Source organism: Prunus mume, linkage group LG8 (assembly GCF_029339155.1).
Source record: "Prunus mume cultivar Tortuosa linkage group LG8, ASM2933915v1, whole genome shotgun sequence".
Lineage (NCBI taxonomy): Eukaryota > Viridiplantae > Streptophyta > Magnoliopsida > Rosales > Rosaceae > Prunus > Prunus mume.
In genome coordinates, this window is record NC_142705.1 from 6255677 (window position 1) to 6276947 (window position 21271).

The following is a 21271-nucleotide window of genomic DNA, read 5'->3' on the forward strand; positions in this document are numbered from 1 at the left end:
ACCCTGAGTTAAAATCTGAGTATTTGAAAAAATTAAGAAAAGTCATTAGTCAGGAAACCCCGAGTCCATCTACCCCCCAGCCGATTAGTTTGAACACTACCTTAGAAAAGTTTGCCAAAAAGAAAGAAGTTACCTTACAAAACCTGCAGTTAGAAGTAAAGATAGTAAAGAAAGAAATAGTTGAGTTAAAACAGATGAGTCATAAGTTGCAAAGTGAAAATTATATGATCAAACAAGATTTAGTTCGCCTTTTAGAAAAAGAGCCTTCTGAGTCTAAAAGCCAGTCAGAGAGTCCTCACAATTCTGATGATGAACCTTCTGACAGTAAACAAGTCGTAAATCTAATTTGCCAAGTCAATTTTAGAAAATGGTATTCTAAAGTAACCATTTTTGTTCAGAATTTTGAGTTCACTACAGTTGCCTTATTTGATTCATGAGCCGATCTTAACTGTATTCAGGAAGGTCTGATTCCTACTAAGTTCTACCAGAAGTCTAGGGAATCCCTAAGTACTGCTTCCGGAAAATCCCTTCAGTTGAATTATGAAATACCAAAAGCTCATGTTTGCCAAAACAAAATTTGCTTTAAAACCTCATTTGTCTTAGTCAAGAACATCACTGACGAAGTCATTTTAGGTTTACCTTTCATCTCCTTATTGTATCCTTTTCAGGTAAATTATGATGGCGTCATATCTACTTACTTAGGAGAAAAGGTTAAGTTTGAATTTTTGTCTATACCTGAGTTGCATAACCTCAAAGCCTTGCAGAAACAGTCAGTCTCTAAGTCTGTCCAGGTTATTAGAAAAACCAACCAGTTGAATTTTCTGAGAGAAGAAATTAAGTTTAAAAGAGTTGTTGAAATGCACCAAGAAAACAAAACTAGACGGCCCCAGTACAAGTAGACAAACGGACTTGTCTTCCAGCGAAGACGAGTAGACAAACGGACCAAGAGTGATGAACTGAGGTGATCAAGTCTGCAGTGTAGCCTTCTTTTTTAGGAAGTTAGTAGTAATTAGTTGAAAATGGGCATTCTAGTTTTCCCCCCTGATTTCAGAAACTTTGTTGTCATTGTCATAAGCTAATTCAATTCTTGGTTCTTATTGCATTTATTCTTCTTTCGCGTCAAAGTTAAACCTCTCTGCTTCTACTTCTTGAGGCAATCACGCAGTTTAAAAGAAAAATGCAAATAGAAAAAAATCTTTGGGCAATAAAATAAATACCCAAGGCCTTACTTCTTGAGTTATATTTATTCTTCTTTCATATCAAATAATGGAGACGGAATATTTATTGCAGAAAAGGTAAATTGCAAAATGGATGGCTCCAACTCACTACCATGGAAACAAAAAATAACTCATCACTTCAATGGCAATGGATAGATATGGCAGCGTGAACAAGATAGCATAGTCAAAAACAACCATCTGCCTCCTGAGGTGAGAAGCGCAACATGGAGATCTCAGGGGAGAAGCAGATTCTAGAGGAGTACATTGAGATTCAATTTAAGCCCTCCGACGATTTCGAGTGCCGCATGCTAGGGCATAACCCACTTAAGAACAAGGAACATACTCGTGGTATTGAGTCCAATTCTTGGGTCAGAACTGACCTAAAGAACAGTAGTAATCAAGATGAGGGATCATGCACTTGAAGCGCTAAAATGTGCCGCTGTGAATGTGCTAGTTCTTCCACTTGCTCTTGGGCATATGCTGCCATTACGCCATAACATCTTGAAGATTCTATACTTAATACCAGCACTATGAGCAACATCTGGATAGCACCAGCCATGAATAAGCAACAAGGGCAGCGTACGACATCATGGCAATAAGTAATAACATGTACACTTGAACTCATACAAAAGATCTTAAAGCCCCCTAAGTAGCCTGGTTATTATAAATATCAGCCTATCTTCCAGGGACAACTTATATGTCCATCAAGTAGATGTGGCCCTCAAGGACCGTGACCAACTACTTAACCTCCTCAGTCCTGAAGCAAAACATGCAGCAAGCCCAGAACCGATGCAGAGGAGCTCCTAGAAATAGCATGTAATTAGAATAAGTAATATTCCATGAGCTAGGAATTAGCTGTCACTCTTATCTGGATCAATATTCTGTAGCAGTATTTATTGACCAATAGTTCTCTTTTGAAACAGTAAAATAATTGACTTTTTTTTAATTATAAAATAATTGAGTTTTATATGTAGTAAATAGCGTACCATGTAACAATATAGCTATACATTTTTGAACAGTCATTTTTGGGATGGGATGTTATAGCCTTGGTCTTTTTTTAATGGACATTTAGTATGTTGCAGATGAGCTTGAGGGTCGTTGAAGGACTGTGGGGCCAGGCCATCGGCAACAATTGCTTAAGATATTTGTGGAAATCGACGCCAGCGTCGGCGGGTTTAATACATGGACAACTTGTATGTTTCATTGCATCAAATTCAAATTTTGAGTTTATGCTAGAAATAAAAAAGTAGGTGCGTTTTTTTCCTAAAGCTGAATACTTGCACCCATACTCAGTGTGATGATGATTTTTTTACCATCTCTCTACTTTGGAGATATTTGAGACTTTGGGCTAGTTTGTTTCGCTTAATTACAGCCACTTTGTGAACACCCTCTTTCCAAGAGAAAAAAGAAATCCCACTTTCCCAACTTTTTCCAAAAAGCTACCGAGTCTTTCCTCATCGGAAGATACTCACTCCTACCCAAAGTTAAAAGAATCACACCACCCTTTTAGACTCTACTGACGAAAAAAGCAAATAGAATTAGGGGTCGTTTGGTACGGCAGACTGTTATATATTAGATTAAATATTGGTACTATCTTGGATTGGCTTGGCCTGACATAAGCTAGATAACACTTGTACAGCATTTAGTGTATATTTCATTGGACTATGACTTTTTTTTTTCCTGAAAAGTAAGATTTTTTAAATATATATTTTTTTACTTTTCTTCTCTCTCCATCTCTTTCTTCCTCTTTGCATCTCGTTTTTTCTTTTTTGGACGAACCTCTCTGCATCTATTTCTTCTTCTTCCCCTCTACATCTCTTTTATCTTCTTCTTCTCCATTTTCTCTCCTATTCTTTTGTCTACTTTTTTTCTCTTTTCTTTTTTTTCTAAAATTTTCTCTCCTCTTCTTCTCCATTTTCTTTCTTCTTCTCTATTTTTTTCGAAAAATTTCTCTCATATCTTCTTTCTATTTTGGGAGTTTCACTAAAACACCCAAAATGAGGGTTGAAATTATAAAAAAACCCAAGCACTATTTAAACATATAAACACACCCAAAACCCATCATTACACACACTCAAAACCCATTTATAAACACACCCAAAAAGTTGACTTTGGGGTTGATTTTGAGTGTGTTTCTATGTTTAAATAGTGTTTGGGTTTTTTTTTATAAATACATGTCTAGTATTGGGTTTATTTATAAATTTGTATTCTATTTTCTCTCTTCTTCTCTGTTTTGTTTTTAGAAAATTTTATGTTCTCTCTTCTTCCTCTTCTATTATGTCTTCTCCTTCTTGGGTGGCTGTGGCTGGTGGTCGTGGCGGGTGGTTGTATCTAGTGGTTGGGGATGGTGGTTGTGGCTGCTGCTTGGTGGGTCGTTGGTTGTGGGGCGATTGGGTGTGGTTGCTAGTTGCTAAGGTCGTCGAGACTGTTAGTCCCTCCTCCCTAGATGGGTTTAGCTAAGAACACCTAAAGAGGTATTTTTGGTGGGCCCAGTATTAGTTAATCCCACTTAAAATTAGAACATGATGAAACAAACATGGGATAAAACTTTAGCCAAACTAGTCCAAGCTTGCACGGTGTAACAAACACGCCCGAAGTCCAGCTAAGCCCTACCACGTGTTTTATATCATTAAGAAAAGTAGCTCACGCATGTATCGTTTTTGCCTTCATGAAGTTGATGTTCAGAATGGATTTCATTAATTAATTGTCTTGTGTGTCTAATTTTCCACGCGGTTTTATTATCTTAAGTACAACTTTGACTTTTTCATTTGCTCTCTCTCTCTCTCTCTCTACTCTCTATCTCTCTCTATATATAATTATCTATATATATAAAGTAAAAAGTAGAAAATGGTGAAATATTTAAAATATTAAAAAATACTCTTAATTAATTCAAATATTAAGAATTAAAATTATTAATTAAATAAGAATAATATAGTAAATTCACATTTTTATATTAATAAAATAAAATAAAAAAATAAAATCAGATAATAACTACTCATGTTATTTTTTTAAATACTAAAATAATAATAATAATAATAATAATAATAATAATAAACTAATTGGCACATGTGTGAGCATATGCCAAGGAACTAGTTAAAAATAAAAAATAAAAGCTTCACAAAGTACTAATATCAAGCAATATATATTATATATTATATAAAGAAACAGCAACAACCCAGATCTGCATATTTACTGGGCATGACGAGCCCTGCCTTTTGTTAACCGGACGGAAGAGTTGCGGATCGAGTCGGATCGACACAGATCGAACAACATCAAATGGATTTGGATCGGAGTTGATAGCGGAGGACACGTGCAACATGGAGAACCCAGTGGAGAAGCGGATTCTAGAGGAGTATAATAAGATTGATTCCTATCGCTCCAACGATTTCATGTTCCGCAAGCTCGATTGGACCTCATATGAATGGCAAGGTGCACTCAGAGGCCCTGCTGGAACTGAACTCGAGGGTGGAATTTATCATGTGCGGCTCCTGTTTCCGAAGGAATATCCATGGGAGGAACCTTCATTCATCTTTTTGACGGAAAATGGTTCCTTCAATATCGAAACCAAGGTAAGATTAAAATGGGAGCCATCAAGGAGGGTGCGACAGGCTTTTCTTGAACTCATTGATTTAATGACCACATGCCCACATTTTAATTCGGGTTCAGTAGAACACAAGGAAGAAAGGCGTCGTCTGGCCAAGAAATCTAGTGTAGCAGCCCCAAAATTTGGCACTGATGAACGTCAGAAGTTAATTGATGTGAATCATCAATATATGCAAAGGGAGACGAGAAACACTTCCCTGACACAGAGATGTGAGGTCAGCAATCCCCCTGTCAATGATTTTAACTTCTCCTCCGTTCTCTCTTGCTGCAACCCTTTATTTTTTATATTTATCTGTACAGGCTTATCACATTCATATACTACATTGAGAGAGGTGAAGCTCACCAATACAAAAATCTAATATAAATGTAATATGTCTAGCGTTTTCCATCTTTCTTTAGTTTATCTTCCAAAGCTGGTAAAGTGTTTTTCCAATTTCAAAATAGTGCTGAGTTAGAACGAGGAGCACCCAGACTAGTCATAAATTACAAACCTCTCAACAATGTGTTAGAATGGATCAGATACCCGATCCCTAACAAAAGAGATCTAATCAAAAGATTGAGCAACTCAGTCGTTTTTTTCAAAATTTGACATGGAAAGTGGATTTTGGCAAATACAGATACAAGAAAGTGATAGATACAAAACTACTTTCGTTACCCCTTTTGGCCTTTACGAATGGAATGTATCGAATGTCTGATTTGAGTGGTCTGAAGGAGTAATGTATATATATGTATATGTATATGTTTTTATTTTTAAAGCTTGGGGTGCTTTTTAGGGGTAAAAAAGGCTTGGGATTTTACAATCCAGGTTCGTCTTCCATAACATTTTGTTAGATTTGTGAGAGAGTAGTTGAAGGAGGAGGGTGGCAGAGGTGTTACTGAGGAGAGAGAGAGAGTTGGGATAATGAGCTGGATTGCTGACCTGACATCGCCTTCTCAGGGAAGTTTTTCTCCCAGCTGACTGAGGTAGCCAATAGAAAGCAGCACGGCGCAGGCGGCTATGTCGCCAACGTTGTCGGGAATGCATTTAATGCTACCAATTCCGACGGGGTAGGAATTTTGGGTTCTATGAATGAGTACCTCTACAAATCCCCCAAAAAAGCAAAACTTTTTAGCATATGTTTTACTCTTCTCTAAAAAGTTTTGCTAAAAAGTTTTAATTTTTAGCATGACTAGCCCTACCTATCTATCAACAGACACCGCCGACTATGTTTCCTCATCTCTTTGCTTCGTATTTTGAGAATAATTGTATATTTAAAGTTTTGTTAACAGGAAGAGGTGGTTGTGGTTGTGGATCGAGTCGGACCAACACAGATGGAATCGGATCGGAGTGTGATTGTGGAGGACAAGTGCAACATAAATAACTCAGGGGAGAAGCGGATTCTAGATGAGTATGATGACATTAAATCCAAACCCTCCGATGATTTCACGTGCCTCAAGCTGGGGTGGAAGAATTATGAATGGCAATTTGCAATCAGAGGCCCTCGTGGAACTGAATTTGACGGTGGGATTTATCATGGGATGGTCACGTTTTCAGAGGGATACCCATCGAATCCTCCTTCAATCGCGTTTTTGACGAAAAATGGTTGCTTCGATATCCAAACCGTGATCAGCTTAAGTCGATTCTCGAACTGGCAGCCATCATTGAGTGTGCGAGAAATTTTAGTTGCATTTATTGAGGAAATGGCTACCAATCCAAATGGTGGATTGGTTCCAGGAGAAAACAGTAGGGAAGAAAGGCGTTCTCTGGCCATCCAATCTCGTGCAGTAGCCCCAAAATATGGTACTTTTGCCCGTCAGCAGGTAATTGATGAGATTCATCAATTTATGCTAGACAACACACCTCTTTCTGTTCCGCAAGTGATCCCTGTGCCCTCACAGGCCCCCAACGGTACAGGCGGCGGCTCTTTCATCAACAGCATCGTTGGGAATACATTTATTGTTAACGGATCCGAACGTGTTGGAATTTTTCGAGTTGAGAATTATGGAGGTTTTTTTGGGGGGGTGTTTTTGGTCATACTCTGTAGCGTAGTCTTTCTTTTTATTGGTCGCTCGTCAACAGCGTAGGAATGCTGCCTCCCATTCTCCTCATCTTCCTCTTCCTCTGTCTCATTGTTGACGGTGGGTTTCGCGATTCAGAAGAGAGAGATGAGAGCTAGACGATGGTGAGAGCAATGAGGGAGGAAGAGAGAACTGCGAGAGAGAGCTGGGCAGTATTTTGCGTTATTCTTATTTCCCCTTTGTTTTTCTCTTTCTTCCTTGACCGGTTGTAGTTGAGTTATAGTGGTTATTCACAGCCATAGATTTCAAGTGATCCAATGGCTTAGATTTAGACGCATCCATACACTGGCGCACCGTAGAATTTTCTCATATATATAATCCCTTCTCTTTCCGCCTTTTCTGACCTGTCCAAATAATTTTTTTTAATATACATTTCATAATTTATCTATGTATATAGAGCAAACGGTAGAGAATGGTGAAATATTCAAAATACCAGAAAATGCCTTTGGTTAATGCAAACATTAAGAATTAAAATTATTAATTAAATGAAGATAATATGGTAAATTCACACTTTAAAAAAAATTAAAATTAAAAGAAACATCAGATAATGGATTCTATTTTTACGAAACACAACTATCCATTATCTTTTTAATTCTAAAAAAAAAAATTAAATTCTTTTAAAAACAAAAAGCAGAGAATGGTGAAACATTCAAAATATCAGAAAATACCCCTGGTTAATTCAAACATTAAGAATTGAAATTATTATTTAAATAGGGATAATATGGTAAATTCGCATTTTTATATTAAAAAAATTAAAATTAAAATTAAAATTAAAATTAAAATTAAAATTAAAAACAAAATATATCCTATTTTTATTGAACATAATTATCCATGTTATTTTTTCTTAATTTTTAAAATAAAATAAAAAGAAAACCACATGTGCCCAGGGGCTAGTGTATATATATATATATATAAAGCAAAAGGCAGAGAATGATGAAACATTAAAAATACCAAAAAAATGCTCTTTGTTAATCCAAACATTAAGAATTAAAATTATTAATTAAATGAGGATAATATAGTAAATTCACACATTTTCATATTTAAAAAAAATTAAAATTGAAAGAAAAATCAGATAATGAATCCTATTTTTATGGAACACAACTACCCATTATTTTTTTTTTTTAAAAAGCCTCTCGCAGGCGCGGAAACACGTGTGGAGAAGCTAGTATATATAAAACAAAAGATAGAGAATGATGAAACATTCAAAATGCTAGAAAATGCCCTTAATTAATGCAAACATTAAGAATTAATAATTAAATGATGATAATATGGTAAATTCATATATTATAAAATAAGTGTTGTTAACCGAACTCTAAAATTAACTAAGTATATCATACTATCAAATTATTTCTTGAATTACTAATTTAATCTAATATAAAATAACTAAAAGATGTATTAAATTATAAAACAAATATAATTTTAATAAATATACTATACTCATCATATTCAACTCACATATTATTTACTAGGTATGAACTTTTTTCTTTTATGAATTATGAAATTTTATTGAGGCACTCTGCTCTCCAACCAAAACAAAAGAGAAAGCAGAAGCGCTAAAAACATTTGGTCTTGTTGCATGCATTGCTGTACCCAAGACATTTGGTCTTTAGCTTTTTAGTTGAATTACTTATTTTTCTATTTGTTTATGTGTCTTGTTTCTGCTCATGGCTGTACCCATGAGTGGTACAAGCTAAGCACAGGCAGAAACAAATAGAAAAATAAAATTTAAAAAAGGAAAAAAGACAGAAACAGAATCTGGTCATATGAAAATAAAAAGATTGCTTATGCTAATTAGGTTTTGTTTTTTAATATCTTTATTCCAGTCGTTTTTTGAGGCGGTAGGACGGACTATAAATCCGGTGAATATGGAGCGATGAGACTTCTTGAGTTCTTCCATTTTTTACCTTAATTTGAGCTCTTCCAATTCTTTTTTTTTATATCTTCTCCAGAAGATGCTTCATTTTGAGCTCTCAGTGTGTCACATCTTACTGCAAAAATTATTATCTCAAGAATAACTTCATTCAAACTTTGAACAATAAACATTTCCTATAACAAGCAATAAGATAAAACATTGGAGGGAAAAATCATCAAGAAACAAGATATGTATTTAGATTAGCATGGAGATACTGTCCCGTCATGTTTCTTCCAAACTCTTAAGGTTCCCTTTCCATGCTTCTTTCGCTGATCGGTGATGATGAGTATTAGCAAATTCAAGCATTTATTCTAAGCTCTTGATCTGCTGCAATGCAAGCCGTAGTTAAGAGCAGCATCTCTGTAAAAAGTGTAGAACTGAAAGATAAAGTACACAAGCCCAAGCTCTATTCAAAGTCTACATGCTGCACTTACCCAAGCCCAACCCATTATAATTTCTTACCGTTGCAGAGAAACTTCTAGAAATAGTATCTAATTATAATAAGTAATATTCCATGAGCTAGGAATGAGCTGTAACTCTTATCTTCCTCTTCCTGTGCTTGCGAGTAAGCCAAATCCCCGTAGCCCAATAAATTGTTGCAACCGAAACCTTATCATAGTTGTCAATGAATTAAATAATTATCTCTAATCTTAATATCTTATTAGAGCATCTCTAAAAGAGATGTCAAATATCAAACATCAAATTTAAATTTGATGGCTGATGTGGCAATTTGACATCTTACACAGCTTTACACTCCACTCGATATGTCAAATTAAATTATTATTTTATTACATTTTAGTGTTGATTCATTTTTAATTATATATATATATATATTCATTTGACATCTTGCTTTTGAGATGTCAAAAATAACATCTCAACCTTCAGCCTTCATTCTACATCAGCTTTAACATATCGGTTTGAGTGATGTGAGATATTATTTCTAACTGTTAAATGTCTATGTGGCAGACGTTTGACACATCAGTTGCAGATGCTCTTAGATCCAATACAATCAACCCTTTTTAAATCAATTTCATGTTTGTCAATTTGTAGCCTGTTTGCGATACATCTCATCCCATCCCAACCTTCTTCACATCTGCAAGGGAGACCATCATCAACGAGAAAATATATATGGATCTTGGAGTAGTCACCGAAAGGTTGAGAAAGTTGAAGAAGAGCAACAAAATGTGTGTGTGTGTGTGAGAGAGAGAGAGAGAGAGAGAGAGAGAGAGAGAGAGAGAGAGAGAGGTGACGAACCAGAGCAGGCAGGCAGTGTCGTGGCTCTGCTTTTTTTAATCTTTCGATTTTTTTATTTTTTATAATTTTATTTTAAAGAGTAAAAATTAGGTTCAAGTTTGTCTATAAAATAAAGTTTGAGTCTTTAAAAAATAAAGACACATGACATATTTTAAGAAGAAGCATTATCAACTGGCATAGTAATACGATATCATTTTATAATTTATCCTTATATTGTAGCAGTATCATTTTATAATTTATCCTTAAAAGTAGGTTATCTTTGAGAAAAACTTAGTTGCTTGTTGTCATAGTGTTATTATGCTACCCATTTCATGCGAGTCTTTTTCTTGAACGAGTCAATGAATGAATACTATTTTCTTTTCTATCTACCCTCTTTCATGGCCAAATGTCACTTTTTTATATATTCACTTTTGGACTTTTAGATTCAATTTAGTCATTTTTACCATTGTAATTTCATGATTATAGCAATTTAAAAACAATAAAAAAATTATAAATTTATAAATAAATCCAATCTTAGACATGTATTTATAAAAAAAATTCAAACACTATTTAAATATAAAAACACACTTAAAATCAACCCCAAAATCAACAATTGTATATTTTTTAGGTGTGTTTATAAATAGATTTTGAGTGTATATAATGATAGGTTTTGGATGTATTTATAAAATGTTTTGAATATTGAGTTTTTTTTATAATTTCAACCCTCATTTTGGGTGTTTTAGTGAAACCCCCTTAAAAAATTTCATCGACTTTATTCACACCGTCTGGGTATTTATGTTCAATTATGCCATTTCTACCGTTTTATTCGAGCTGAATAAAAATAGCGTAATACCGCCGCATTCTCCCATTCTGCAATCTCCGCTTCTCGACTTGGCTTTCTTGCACTCTCTACCCTTCCGCTTTCATCTCATGCTCGATTTCCCCTGTTCAGTTCTTTCTCAGCCAAAATCAAGTAGAATTGGATCGCTACCCAGCGATGAATCGGATTCTAGAGTATTCTGAGATTAAATCCAAACCATCCGACGATCGAGTCGGATCGACGCAGATCGATCAAAATCAAATTAGATTGGGTCGCTACGGAGGGTTGAAGCGGATTCGAGAGAATTATATTGAGATTGAATCCAAACCCTCCGACGATCGAGTGGGATCGACGCAGATCGAACAAAATCAAATTAGATTGGATCGCTACCGAGGGTTGAAGCGGATTCGAGAGGAGTATTATCAGATGCAATCCAATCCCTCCCACGATTTCAAGTGCGGCCTGCTCGACCTGAACCCATATGAATGGCAATTTGGAATCAGAGGCGCTAGAGGAACTGAATTCGAGGGTGGGATTTATCATGGGCGGATCCAGTTTCCGGAGGAGTACCCATTGAAGCCTCCTTCATTCACGCTTTTGACGGAAAATGGTCGCTTCAAAACCCAAAACAAGATCAGGATAAGGCGACTGAATGATTGGCAGCCATCATGGAGGGTGCGAGATGGTTTACTTGCACTTATTGCTGAAATGCCCACCTACCCAGATGGTGATGATGAATTGGATTCAGTAAAATACAGTAAGGAAGAAAGGCGTGCCCTGGCCATAAAATCTCGTGAAGCAGCCCCAAAATATGGCACTTCTCAACGTCAGAAGCTAATTGATGAGATTCATGAATATATGCTGAGCAAGGCACTACCTTTTCCTCAACTCCAACTGAGCAGCCCCTCACAGGCCTCCAAAGAGCATGAGCATAAGCATTACCGAATTTATGGAAACAAAATGAAGCATGGCAGCGGCAGCAGAAACAACGTAGGCATCTTCGATTTTGGGAATAGATATACTGCTATCGACAGCAAGAGTGTAGGAATTTTACATTCTATGAATGAGGCCCCCAAACTCCCTGTTCCTGTTCCTCAACTCCAACTGACGAGAAACACTCCGATTCAGGTCAGCAATCCACCTGTCAATTATTTTAACTTCTTTTTACCTGTTCTCTTCCGTTCTTTCTCGCTGCAACCTTCTTCTTTTTATTTTATTTATTTAGTCTATCCATGAACAAAACAGAAAAAAGAGTTTAAAAATCTGAGGAAGAGAACTGCGATTTCGAGGTAGTGGCTTACATGGGTTTGACAGAGAAGATATATATGGATATATGTATATATATTTACGTATTTATTTTACTTAGGGTCCTTTTAGGGGTAAAAAATGCTTGGGTTTCTACAATCCAAGTTTGTCCTTCATAACAATTTGTAGGATTTGAGATAGAGTAGTTGGAGGAGGAGGGTGGCAATGGAGCCAAAAGAAAGCAGCAGGGCACAGGCGCCTATGTCGTCAATGTTGTTGGGAATACATTTATTAATGCTACTAATTCCGACGGGGTAGGAATTTTGGGTTCCATGAATGAGTACCTCTACAAATCCCCCAAGAAAGCAAAACTATTTATCATATTTACTCTGCATGACTAGCCCTACCTTTAAAACAGACACCGGCTATCTTTCCTCATCTCTTCGCTTCGTATTTTGAGAATAATTGTATATTTAAAGTTTTGTTAACAGGAAGAGGTGGTTGTGGATCGAGTCGGATCAACGCAGATGGAATTGGATCGGAGTGTGATAGTGGAGGACAAGTGCAACATAAAGAACTCAGGGGAGAAGCGGATTCTAGAGGAGTATAATGAGATTGAATCCAATCCCTCCTACGATTTCAAGTGCCTCATGCTCGATTGGAACCCATATGAATGGCAATTTGCACTCAGAGGCCCTAGTGGAACTGAATTTGAGGGTGGGATTTATCATGGGCTGGTCCAGTTTTCGGAGGGATACCCATCGAAGCCTCCTTCAATCAAGTTTTTGACGAAAAATGGTCGCCTCAAAATCCAAACCGACATCAGCTCAAGGCTATTATCGAACTGGCAGTCACCAAGGAGCGTGCGAAATGCTTTACTTGCACTTATTGAGGAAATGCCCACCTACCCAGATGGTGATGATGAATTGGATTCAGTAGAATACATTAGGGAAGAAAGGCGTGCCCTGGCCATAAAATCTCGTGAAGCAGCCCCAAAATGTGACTCTCCTAAACGTCAGAAGCTAATTGATGAGATTCATGAATATATGCTAAGCAAGGCACCACCTGTTCCTCAACTCCAACTGAGCAGCCCCTCACAGGCCTCCAAAGAGCATGAGCATGAGCATTACCAAAATTATGGAGCCAAAAGAAAGCACGGCGGAGGCTACACAAACGTAGGCATCTCCAATTTTGGGAATACCCTTGATGCTATCGACAGCAGGAGTGTAGGATTACATTCTATGAATGAGGCCCTCAAACCCATGATAAAAGAAAGAGTACCTTTTCGGGTTTTCTATTTTTTGTCAGTACTTATTGGTTTGTCGTCAATACTTTTTGGATTTTGGTCATTCTAAGGGTGATGAACTGAGGTGATCAAGTCTGTAGCGTTTGCGTAGGCCTCTTTTTTAGGTAGCTTCTCCTAATTTAGGAAATTAGTAGTAATGTAATTAATTGAAAATGGGCATTCTAGTTTACCACCGTGATTTCATATACTTTGTCCTCATAAGATGAGAGTAATTAATGAATAATTCAATTGTGTTATGTAACTAAGGGATTTGTAGAGATAATTTAGAGATGAGTAATGCTACACTTACCACATTATTATCCCACATTTCTATACCACATGATGTGACATATCCATATCATATGCCACATCAATTAAATGAATGAAGTGTATTTTAATAAGTATAATTAGAAAAACAAAAACTAATATTTTACATGATGTGGTATATACACATCAGCTGTCACATCATGTGGTATAAAAAATGTGGTAAGACTAGTATTATTCTTTAGAGATAAACATAGAAATGCTCTTCTCAAGCTTGTTCTTATTCATCTTCATTTATAGGCTTACAACATATGGAGAGTGAGGCTCGTTTATGCTGATGTTAGGCCTGATAGTATTAATCAGACCTTAATTACCCTTTATCAGGCGGTATATATTTCTTCTTGCCTTCAATTTTTTTATACTGGTCAGTACTTTGAGGGTTCCTTAATAAACTGCCCGGTAATTAAGTCTCTAGCGTGGGCCTTTTTTTTATGGTAGCTTCTCGTTCTCCTAATGGAAATTAGTAGTGACAAACTGAAGGCAATGGAGTATTCTTCTTTCATATTAAGTTAAACCTCTCTCCTACCTCTTGAGGCTGTGTCTTACTTTACATTTTCTGGACAGTGTTGATAAACAATGGGTTCAGTCAGCATTACAAAAGAATACACGATTTACTATGACCACACCCTCCACCTTTGAATCTGGAGGCAAGCGGTTGGTTAGCTGGAGCAGCTAGTTTCCGTGCAAAGAATTCTCTACAATCTCACTTATGTGGTCATGAAAATGAGAATCTTGAGAAAAGAGACGTCGCTGATCCTGAAGCATCACTCGCTGGGCTAGGAGGAACATCTCCAGATGCTCGGTACGCTTGTTGACACTTCTGTATCTGCATTAGTATATAAATGTGCACAAATTAGAATGGAATTGACAATCTAGGAAAACCACAAGGGAAGTGTGATAGTTTCGGAGCATCATAGACAACTCACTAACTACAACTGCAACATAGGAGATAAGAATTTCACCTCGTCCGGACTAAATTGAAGAAGCATACCAACTACAGGTAATAGGGCCTCCACTTCACCTATTTGAGTAATAAAAACAATCAGAAATTCCACATCACCTATTGGACGACTTTGACTGTTACATCAGTCTATAATAGAAATACCTGTTTCAAGAAGCTTTAAGATTACATTTTTCAGGTATGTCATATCTACTCCTTCCCTCTTCTGCGTTCTTTCCATGTTCCGAAGCTCAGCCTTCAACATAGATTCCTGCATATATGTCACACCATCGCCACTTCATCAGCAATTTCATTTTCAGATATGCTCAATTCATACACATTCTATTATTTACTACAACTTTCAAAAAGAATTTCCAAACAATTGAAATCAATCAAGCCAAAAGAACAGACGCTAAAATCTGCAAAAATCCAGTCTTCTTGATACCTGTTGGCTATGCAGCCGATTCTCACGCTCCAGCTCCTCAATTTCCTCCTGAGTTGACACAAAAAAAAGGTATCAGAACTGACCTAAAGAACAGTAGAATTCAAGATGAGGGATTACACACTTGAAGCGCTAAAATGTGCCGCTGTGACTGTGCTAGTTCTTCCTCTCTTTGGGCTTGCTGCCTTGCCAAAATCTGAAATTCATATTATAACAGTGTATGAACACATTTGGATGCACAGCATGAAAAGGTAAAAGCCAGTGCACAAGACTGCAATAATAATAACTCGTACACTTGAACTCATAATAAGATCTTAAAGCCCCCAAGTAGCCTGATTACTATAAATATCAGCACTCTAGACCATCATTATACCATTAAGGTTCATCACAGCAAAAGTGAAGCACCTAGACATTCTAATTTTATCAAATCCAGTTGTCTTATTTTGAGATCACAACTACAAATCTCTAGCATAACCAGCCATAATATTATAATACTCCGGGTACAATAACCCAAAGTTTTCCCTCTCTCTGTTTTTTTTTTCTTTTTTCTTGGCAAGACTAGAGAATAAATATAACGATTAAAAGCAAAGTGCAAAAACAAAAAGCTCCCAGTTGGGTGTTACATGGCAAGAAAAATCTAGAGAGAGAATATAATTACCAGAATCTGCTGTTCTGCAGCAGAGTTGCTTACACTTGATGCGTCATGTTTATACATGCCTGATTATACCAGTGTGAAGAAAAAGAAATGTTAGAACTCCACTAGGTACCCCAACGGGTAAAAAACACCATAGTTCCAGTAATAAAGAAACTCTTCTTCTAACTGGAACAAATAATAAGAAATTGTACTCAGGATCCTCCTACCTGTGTTACAATTATCGTTATGATCAGCCTGAGGTTATACGCCGCAATGTCAGGACAACAGATTACAAATACAGAAGAAAGAAATTTATCAGAAAATTGAAGTGTAAGGATAAAGTTTAGATGTCACTTAAGAAAAAGGAACATACTTGTGGTCTTGAGTCCAATGACTGATGAAGTTTCTTGTTATCATCTATAAGTCTAGAAATTTCTTTGTCCTTCTCCTCAATCATTCTATCAGCAAGATCACGAAATGAACTGTGCTCCTCCTAAAATGATGAATACAATTAAGAGAATCCCAAAATGTAAACACTGTATAGGCGCAAAAAGAGAGAGATTAAAGCAAATTACCTTCAATTTTTTATACTGCAATTTGAGCTCTTCTAATTCTTTTTTTATATCTTCTCCAGAAGATGCTTCATTTTGAGCTCTCAGTGTGTCACATCTTACTGAAAAAATTATTATTTCAAGAATAACTCCATTCAAATTTTGAACAATAAGCATTGCCTATAACAAGCAATAAGATAAACATTGGAGGGAAAACCATAAAGAAACAAGATATGTAATTAGATTAGCATGGAGATAGTACCTTGCCATGTTTCTTCCAAACTTTTAAGGTTCACTTCCCATGCTTCTTTTGCTGATCGGTGATGATTATTAGCAGATTCAAGCATTGACTCTAAGCTCTTGATCTGCTGCAAGGTGTCACTAAGAGCAGCATCTCTGTAACAAGTATGGAACTGAAAGATCAAGATCATTACGTAACACTTTACAGTAGTATATTACCTAACTTGTAAACAACTAAACGATACTCCATGAGGAGTGGAAGGCTTTTAGACAACAAACAAGACCAAACTACACTGGGGAAGGAACAGCCACCATGACGCAAGTAATTATGGTCATGAAATGGTGACTAGTTGACTACAAGTCTAAAACAGCTAATTGTTGAAATTGGTTGCATCAGAGAATTGAGCTTTTATGTACTTCTGGTTAAACACATGTTGGTGCCTTATTTTAAGAACCATCTTGCCATTTTTCTATTACAATTACTAATAAATTATAATTACTTTGCCCTTTTATGAGGAAAATATATCTATACCCTTTCTGGATTAGGAAAATTTCGAAACCAATCCTAAATTTGGGCCCCTGGGCGAAGCTCACTACAGCAGATTCAGCAATAAATTTACCTTTCTGCTATTTCTTTGTCATGATTAGCCAAGGCATTCTGAAGATCTTGAAGGGCCTTATCCCTTTCAGCACACACAAAAGATACTTCCTTTTCAGCCTCCTACAGAAAGAAAAAAAATATATATATATAAGTCATTAATAAGGATTGGATGATGCGCATGTCAGTTCAAGATTTTACTTCATGCTAAAAAATAAGATTAATTGCAAGTACACACTTTTAGTGCTTCCTCAAGAGCTTTGACTTGTTCAGAGTCTTTAGCCCCAGCTAGCTCTGCATCCTTCTTCTGGAGAAGTGCATGAGCACGGCTTTTGTAAGAAGAAAACTCACGTTCAAGGCAGTTGATCTGCAGGATATAATAGGTAGAACACATGAAGACAGAAAACAGATCAATAAATATTTGGATGTAAGCAACTAGATCTTCTCTAAATTTAACCCCCATTGAGAAAAGGGGGGAGAAAATAAATTTAAACCTCCTCCTTGACAGCTGCAAGTTCAGCATCCCTTGCATCAAGCATTCGTGTTTTTGCAGACACCTCTGATTCCAGCTGGCCTGCCCAATAGGAAAAGCATGTGACATTGATATAAATATATATACACATCTAAACAGATGAAAATTCAGTAAGGAAGATAAATATACTTCTCATTTTGGCTACTTCAATTTCAGCACATATCCGGTTGCTCTCAGCAATTTGGAGCTTTGTGTTCAGTGCCCTGGAGGCAGCTTCCCAGCTTTCCTTTTCTTTCTCCTGGAAGAATTATATATTTTTATGATATATCAAAATTAGAAGCAGCGAATCCCAAAAGTACAGAAGCAATAAAGTAACCAGGCAAGGATAATGGTGACATTGATTAGAGGCACACAAAAAACCACTCTCAGTTGACAAAAGGGCGTCAAATAAGGAACTACACATAATGGTCTGGTAAATAAGAGATCCTGGAAGCCATAATTCATACATGGTCATGCTTTAGGTGAGTAAGGTCTCCTTTTAGAGTTTCCACAGCTGCTCTAAGCCTTGCTGCCTCACCCGTTGATGCTGCTTCCATCTCTGCAATCTTAGACTCTTTCTCCGCAACTAGCATCTGGAGAATTACATTTACTCATTAGTCTGATCCATTTGCAAGTTACAGAAATAGTACATGACTAAACTATGCAATGGAGTAAAATTATTATCCCAAAAAGAAGCAAAGATATAAGATAACGCAACCACTAATCCACTTCTACTTTATTGTCTTCTCATTCTGATGCCAACTTTCCAGCCCCTTATATTTTAATGGACCTTATACCTTTCTTTTATTCCAACAGTGGGCTGCAATTGAGAGGAGCACAAGACTCAGGCTTCACATGACTTGAGTTGTTTATGGTTATCTATTTAAGCCACGGCCTAAGCTCGAACATGCTAATCAGTTCCTAGCATATTCATGAACAAGAAGGTTGAATTATTCCTAATGTAATTACGGGCCAAATACTGATAGATATAAGCTTGTTGAAAAGGTTACAAAAGTATGTAAAATTTGGGGGTCTTGGTTATTCACTTAGTACTTAAAAGGACTTACTGTTTTGTTGAGATTTCAAGTCCAACTCAGGATTATTAGTGACGTATTGGGAGTGAAAACATCTACCAATCAAGCTTGTAAACATGCCCACGCCCACTCACACATTAAGGAACTAAACTTGAAAATGCACTGGATGCTCAATCCAAAATTACAAAAACCAAAGTAAGATTTCAAGCTAGCCCCAGATTAACTTCAGCCCTATCTTCTTTTCTTTTTCTTTTTTTAAATGGAATTTCAAACCTATCTATAATTTGTTAAAAAAGGAGTGAACATTATAATCAATACTCTCACCTGCAGTGAAGAAATAGTTTCAGTTGCTTTATTTCTATCAGATGATGCATCAGCAAGCTGCGTTTCCAAACTCTCTAAGTTCTGAAGAAAACAGAGACCGTAATTAAAGCACAAATTTCTTGGTGAATGTAATAGCAGGGAAAGAAATACACCATTCTTTTATTATAAACAAATAGGAATACTAAATTAGGCATACAAATGCAAATACACCTTATGATGTTTAGCAGAGAGTTCAGCTATTGAAGCTTGCCTTTTTTCATCAGCAGCCTGCAGCAACCCTCGCATGTCTTCCAACATCTGAGATAAATACAAGTTAACATTAACATAGATATTCTTTTCTGTTTATTTCTTAATAGATATCTCATGTTAATGAATAATACAGAACCTCCCAAAGTATAAGCATAAACAGTCATACCTGTTCCTTCTCCAAAATTGTAAGTTGTAATGCCTCAATAGCAGTCTCCTTTGGTTGCAATTGGTGCCGTAATTCCTCAATGTTGTCTCGTAGTCTGAATGTCAAGAACATAGTTACAGTTAAGATAATAAATGGCAAAAGCAGTTATGAGTCTATCAACACATGCATAAATGGGTCATGGTAGGAAGTTAACTGAGAATTTACTTATTGTTTGCACTTCTTAGTTGTTGTCTCTCTGCATCAATTGCTTTCAGTGCATCATTTGCTTGTTGCCTTGTTCTATCCAGCTCTTGCTGCAATGCTGACTGTTGGGACAATGCTCGCTCAGAAGCTTCATTTACTTCACGAAATCGAGCCTCTAGGTCATCTTTTTCCTAAAGAAAAAAGACAATAGCCACCAGCTTCCGAACTTAATTTCCACTTAAAAAGACTTCTCCACTACGTATGTTGAACAATCCGGAAAGAATTTACCTTTTGAACATCTTGAATACGCTGTTTTGCTCGTTTGTGAAGCCTGGTGAATTTCAAGTCGAGATCAGAATATTTCTCTTCCCGTTCTTTTATTTCTTGATCGAACTTCTGTTGAGCTACACAAAATGAACAGCAAACAGTGCAATACATTCAGATTACGAAAGATAAACTTATGAATTACGATAATTGGATATTATCCACTACATTTTCCCAACAGAAACAACAAATTTACCAATGCAGAGACATAATCAGACCTTCAGCGAGCTTTGCAGAGAGCTGTTGAGCTTTAGAATCTGCTTCCGAGTGTGCTTCCTGAAGATGCTTCAAAGCCACTTCAGCTGCAGCTTGTGTTTGTTTCTCTTCCAAAAGCTCCACATTCAACGATTCAATCGTTTGACGCAGTTGCTCCACCTCTTCAGATTTACCGCCTTCCGTCTCACTGGGCTCTGTTTGTTGGAAATTCTGAAATCCTTCGAACTGAGACTTCAGGAATTCGTTCTGCAATTTGAGCTCCATGACCAGCTGAACAAGCTGATCATGAGCATCGCTCGAGCCCGGGCCTCCATTCTCCAACTCGAGATCTCCATTGGCATTGCCTCCGTGCTTCTGCGGCTTCGATTTCTCTTCCATTTGAGCCTCAACCTCCGTCGACATTGCTAACGCTTGGTTTTAAGTTTCAACCTGAGAGAGACAATCACGACAATCAAAACGGTGTGTATCAATGCTGTGTGGATCTCATCAGATCCCAAACCAAACAAACAGCGAAGCCAATTCAGTGAAATCAACGCTGCTGAAATTCAAAGCAACAACCAGAGAGGGAACCGTTTTGGTAGATGGAGAATTGGAGATCTATCCAGAAAATTGAGATCCCGCCCTGGTGTTGCTCGGCTGGAGGTCTGAGTCTAACGCTTAGCCAAGCACACAGAAGAGAGAGGCGCAGACACAGGGCGGGACTGAGAATGGTAAACGTCGCCGTTTTTGACACGGACGTGCATCTGCTGTTAGTCTATATCTCCACCAGTGGAGCGGGAGGACGTGGCCGATGCCTCCGTCAAAAGAGCCGTAATTACTTTATTAACGGAACTTTTCACGTGAAGCCCAAACTCTCAAAATTTGCAGGCCTAGAGCCCATATCTCTTATTAGGCCAGTGCTAGTGCTGGCTTTTCTTTAATTTTTTTTTAATTAATTAATTTTAAAGAACACATTCTTTTTTTTTCTTTTTTTTAAGTACAAACTAAAAGGGTGGGGAATTTCACACACACACAACTAAGATGCCATGTGGTTTCGAACTTGTGATATATAGTCTGTAAATCTAAGCCATTTTCCACATTCTTTTAAAAAAATGAAAATTAAATAATTTTAAAGAACACATTCTTCTAAAAATATAAATTATGAATTTGGGTATGAAAATTA

At 36.8% G+C, this 21271-nt stretch overlaps 3 protein-coding genes across 6 annotated transcripts; 2 read left to right on the plus strand and 1 right to left on the minus strand.

Moving 5' to 3' along the window:
• Nucleotides 1-4359: 4359 nt before the first annotated feature.
• Nucleotides 4360-7216, plus strand: LOC103340340 (uncharacterized). Of its 2 annotated transcripts, none has more exons than XM_008243741.3 (2): nt 4360-5035; nt 6090-7216. In XM_008243741.3, exons 1-2 carry the CDS (start codon nt 4535-4537, stop codon nt 6882-6884), a joined length of 1296 nt encoding a protein of 431 aa, XP_008241963.2. In that variant the 5' UTR covers nt 4360-4534; the 3' UTR covers nt 6885-7216. The 2 variants fall into 2 exon arrangements, 1 of the variants encoding a protein (XP_008241963.2); XR_016122839.1 differs by having other exon boundaries at nt 4893-5867; nt 6090-6225.
• Nucleotides 7217-10797: 3581 nt separating this feature from the next.
• On the plus strand, nt 10798-13635 carry LOC103340339 (uncharacterized). Its single transcript, XM_008243739.3, has 2 exons — nt 10798-11971; nt 12580-13635. The coding sequence occupies exons 1-2, from the start codon at nt 11021-11023 to the stop codon at nt 13441-13443; spliced, it is 1815 nt and encodes a 604-aa protein (XP_008241961.2). The 5' UTR covers nt 10798-11020; the 3' UTR covers nt 13444-13635.
• Nucleotides 13636-14172: 537 nt separating this feature from the next.
• On the minus strand, nt 14173-20860 carry ATGRIP (Golgi-localized GRIP domain-containing protein). 3 transcript variants are annotated; one of them, XM_008243738.3, is made up of 22 exons: nt 20680-20860; nt 20112-20538; nt 19858-19973; nt 19591-19760; nt 19387-19480; nt 19182-19268; nt 18972-19052; nt 18081-18206; nt 17764-17872; nt 17597-17676; nt 17341-17469; nt 17125-17225; nt 16527-16660; nt 16289-16386; nt 16087-16206; nt 15941-15968; nt 15738-15796; nt 15204-15275; nt 15083-15130; nt 14803-14908; nt 14660-14718; nt 14173-14523 (listed from the first exon to the last, which is right to left on the minus strand). In XM_008243738.3, exons 2-22 carry the CDS (start codon nt 20509-20511, stop codon nt 14413-14415), a joined length of 2328 nt encoding a protein of 775 aa, XP_008241960.2. In that variant the 5' UTR covers nt 20512-20538; nt 20680-20860; the 3' UTR covers nt 14173-14412. The 3 variants fall into 3 exon arrangements, with proteins under 3 accessions (XP_008241960.2, XP_088899251.1, XP_088899252.1); XM_089043125.1 differs by having other exon boundaries at nt 20668-20803; XM_089043126.1 differs by having other exon boundaries at nt 14381-14523; nt 14624-14718; nt 20112-20840.
• Between the last annotated feature and the right edge of the window lie 411 nt (nt 20861-21271).

Coding starts and splice junctions, on each gene's coding strand:
- LOC103340340 (XM_008243741.3), top strand. CDS start 4,535: ATGGAGAACCCAGTGGAGAAGCGGATTCTAGAGGAGTATAATAAGATT. Junction 5,036..6,089: donor CCCTGACACAGAGATGTGAG/GTCAGCAATCCC, acceptor TTTTGTTAACAG/GAAGAGGTGGTTGTGGTTGT.
- LOC103340339 (XM_008243739.3), top strand. CDS start 11,021: ATGAATCGGATTCTAGAGTATTCTGAGATTAAATCCAAACCATCCGAC. Junction 11,972..12,579: donor CGAGAAACACTCCGATTCAG/GTCAGCAATCCA, acceptor TTTTGTTAACAG/GAAGAGGTGGTTGTGGATCG.
- ATGRIP (XM_008243738.3), bottom strand. CDS start 20,511: ATGTCGACGGAGGTTGAGGCTCAAATGGAAGAGAAATCGAAGCCGCAG. Junction 19,761..19,857: donor GTATTCAAGATGTTCAAAAG/GTAAATTCTTTC, acceptor TTTTTTCTTTAG/GAAAAAGATGACCTAGAGGC. Junction 17,470..17,596: donor TTGCAGCTGTCAAGGAGGAG/GTTTAAATTTAT, acceptor TATATCCTGCAG/ATCAACTGCCTTGAACGTGA.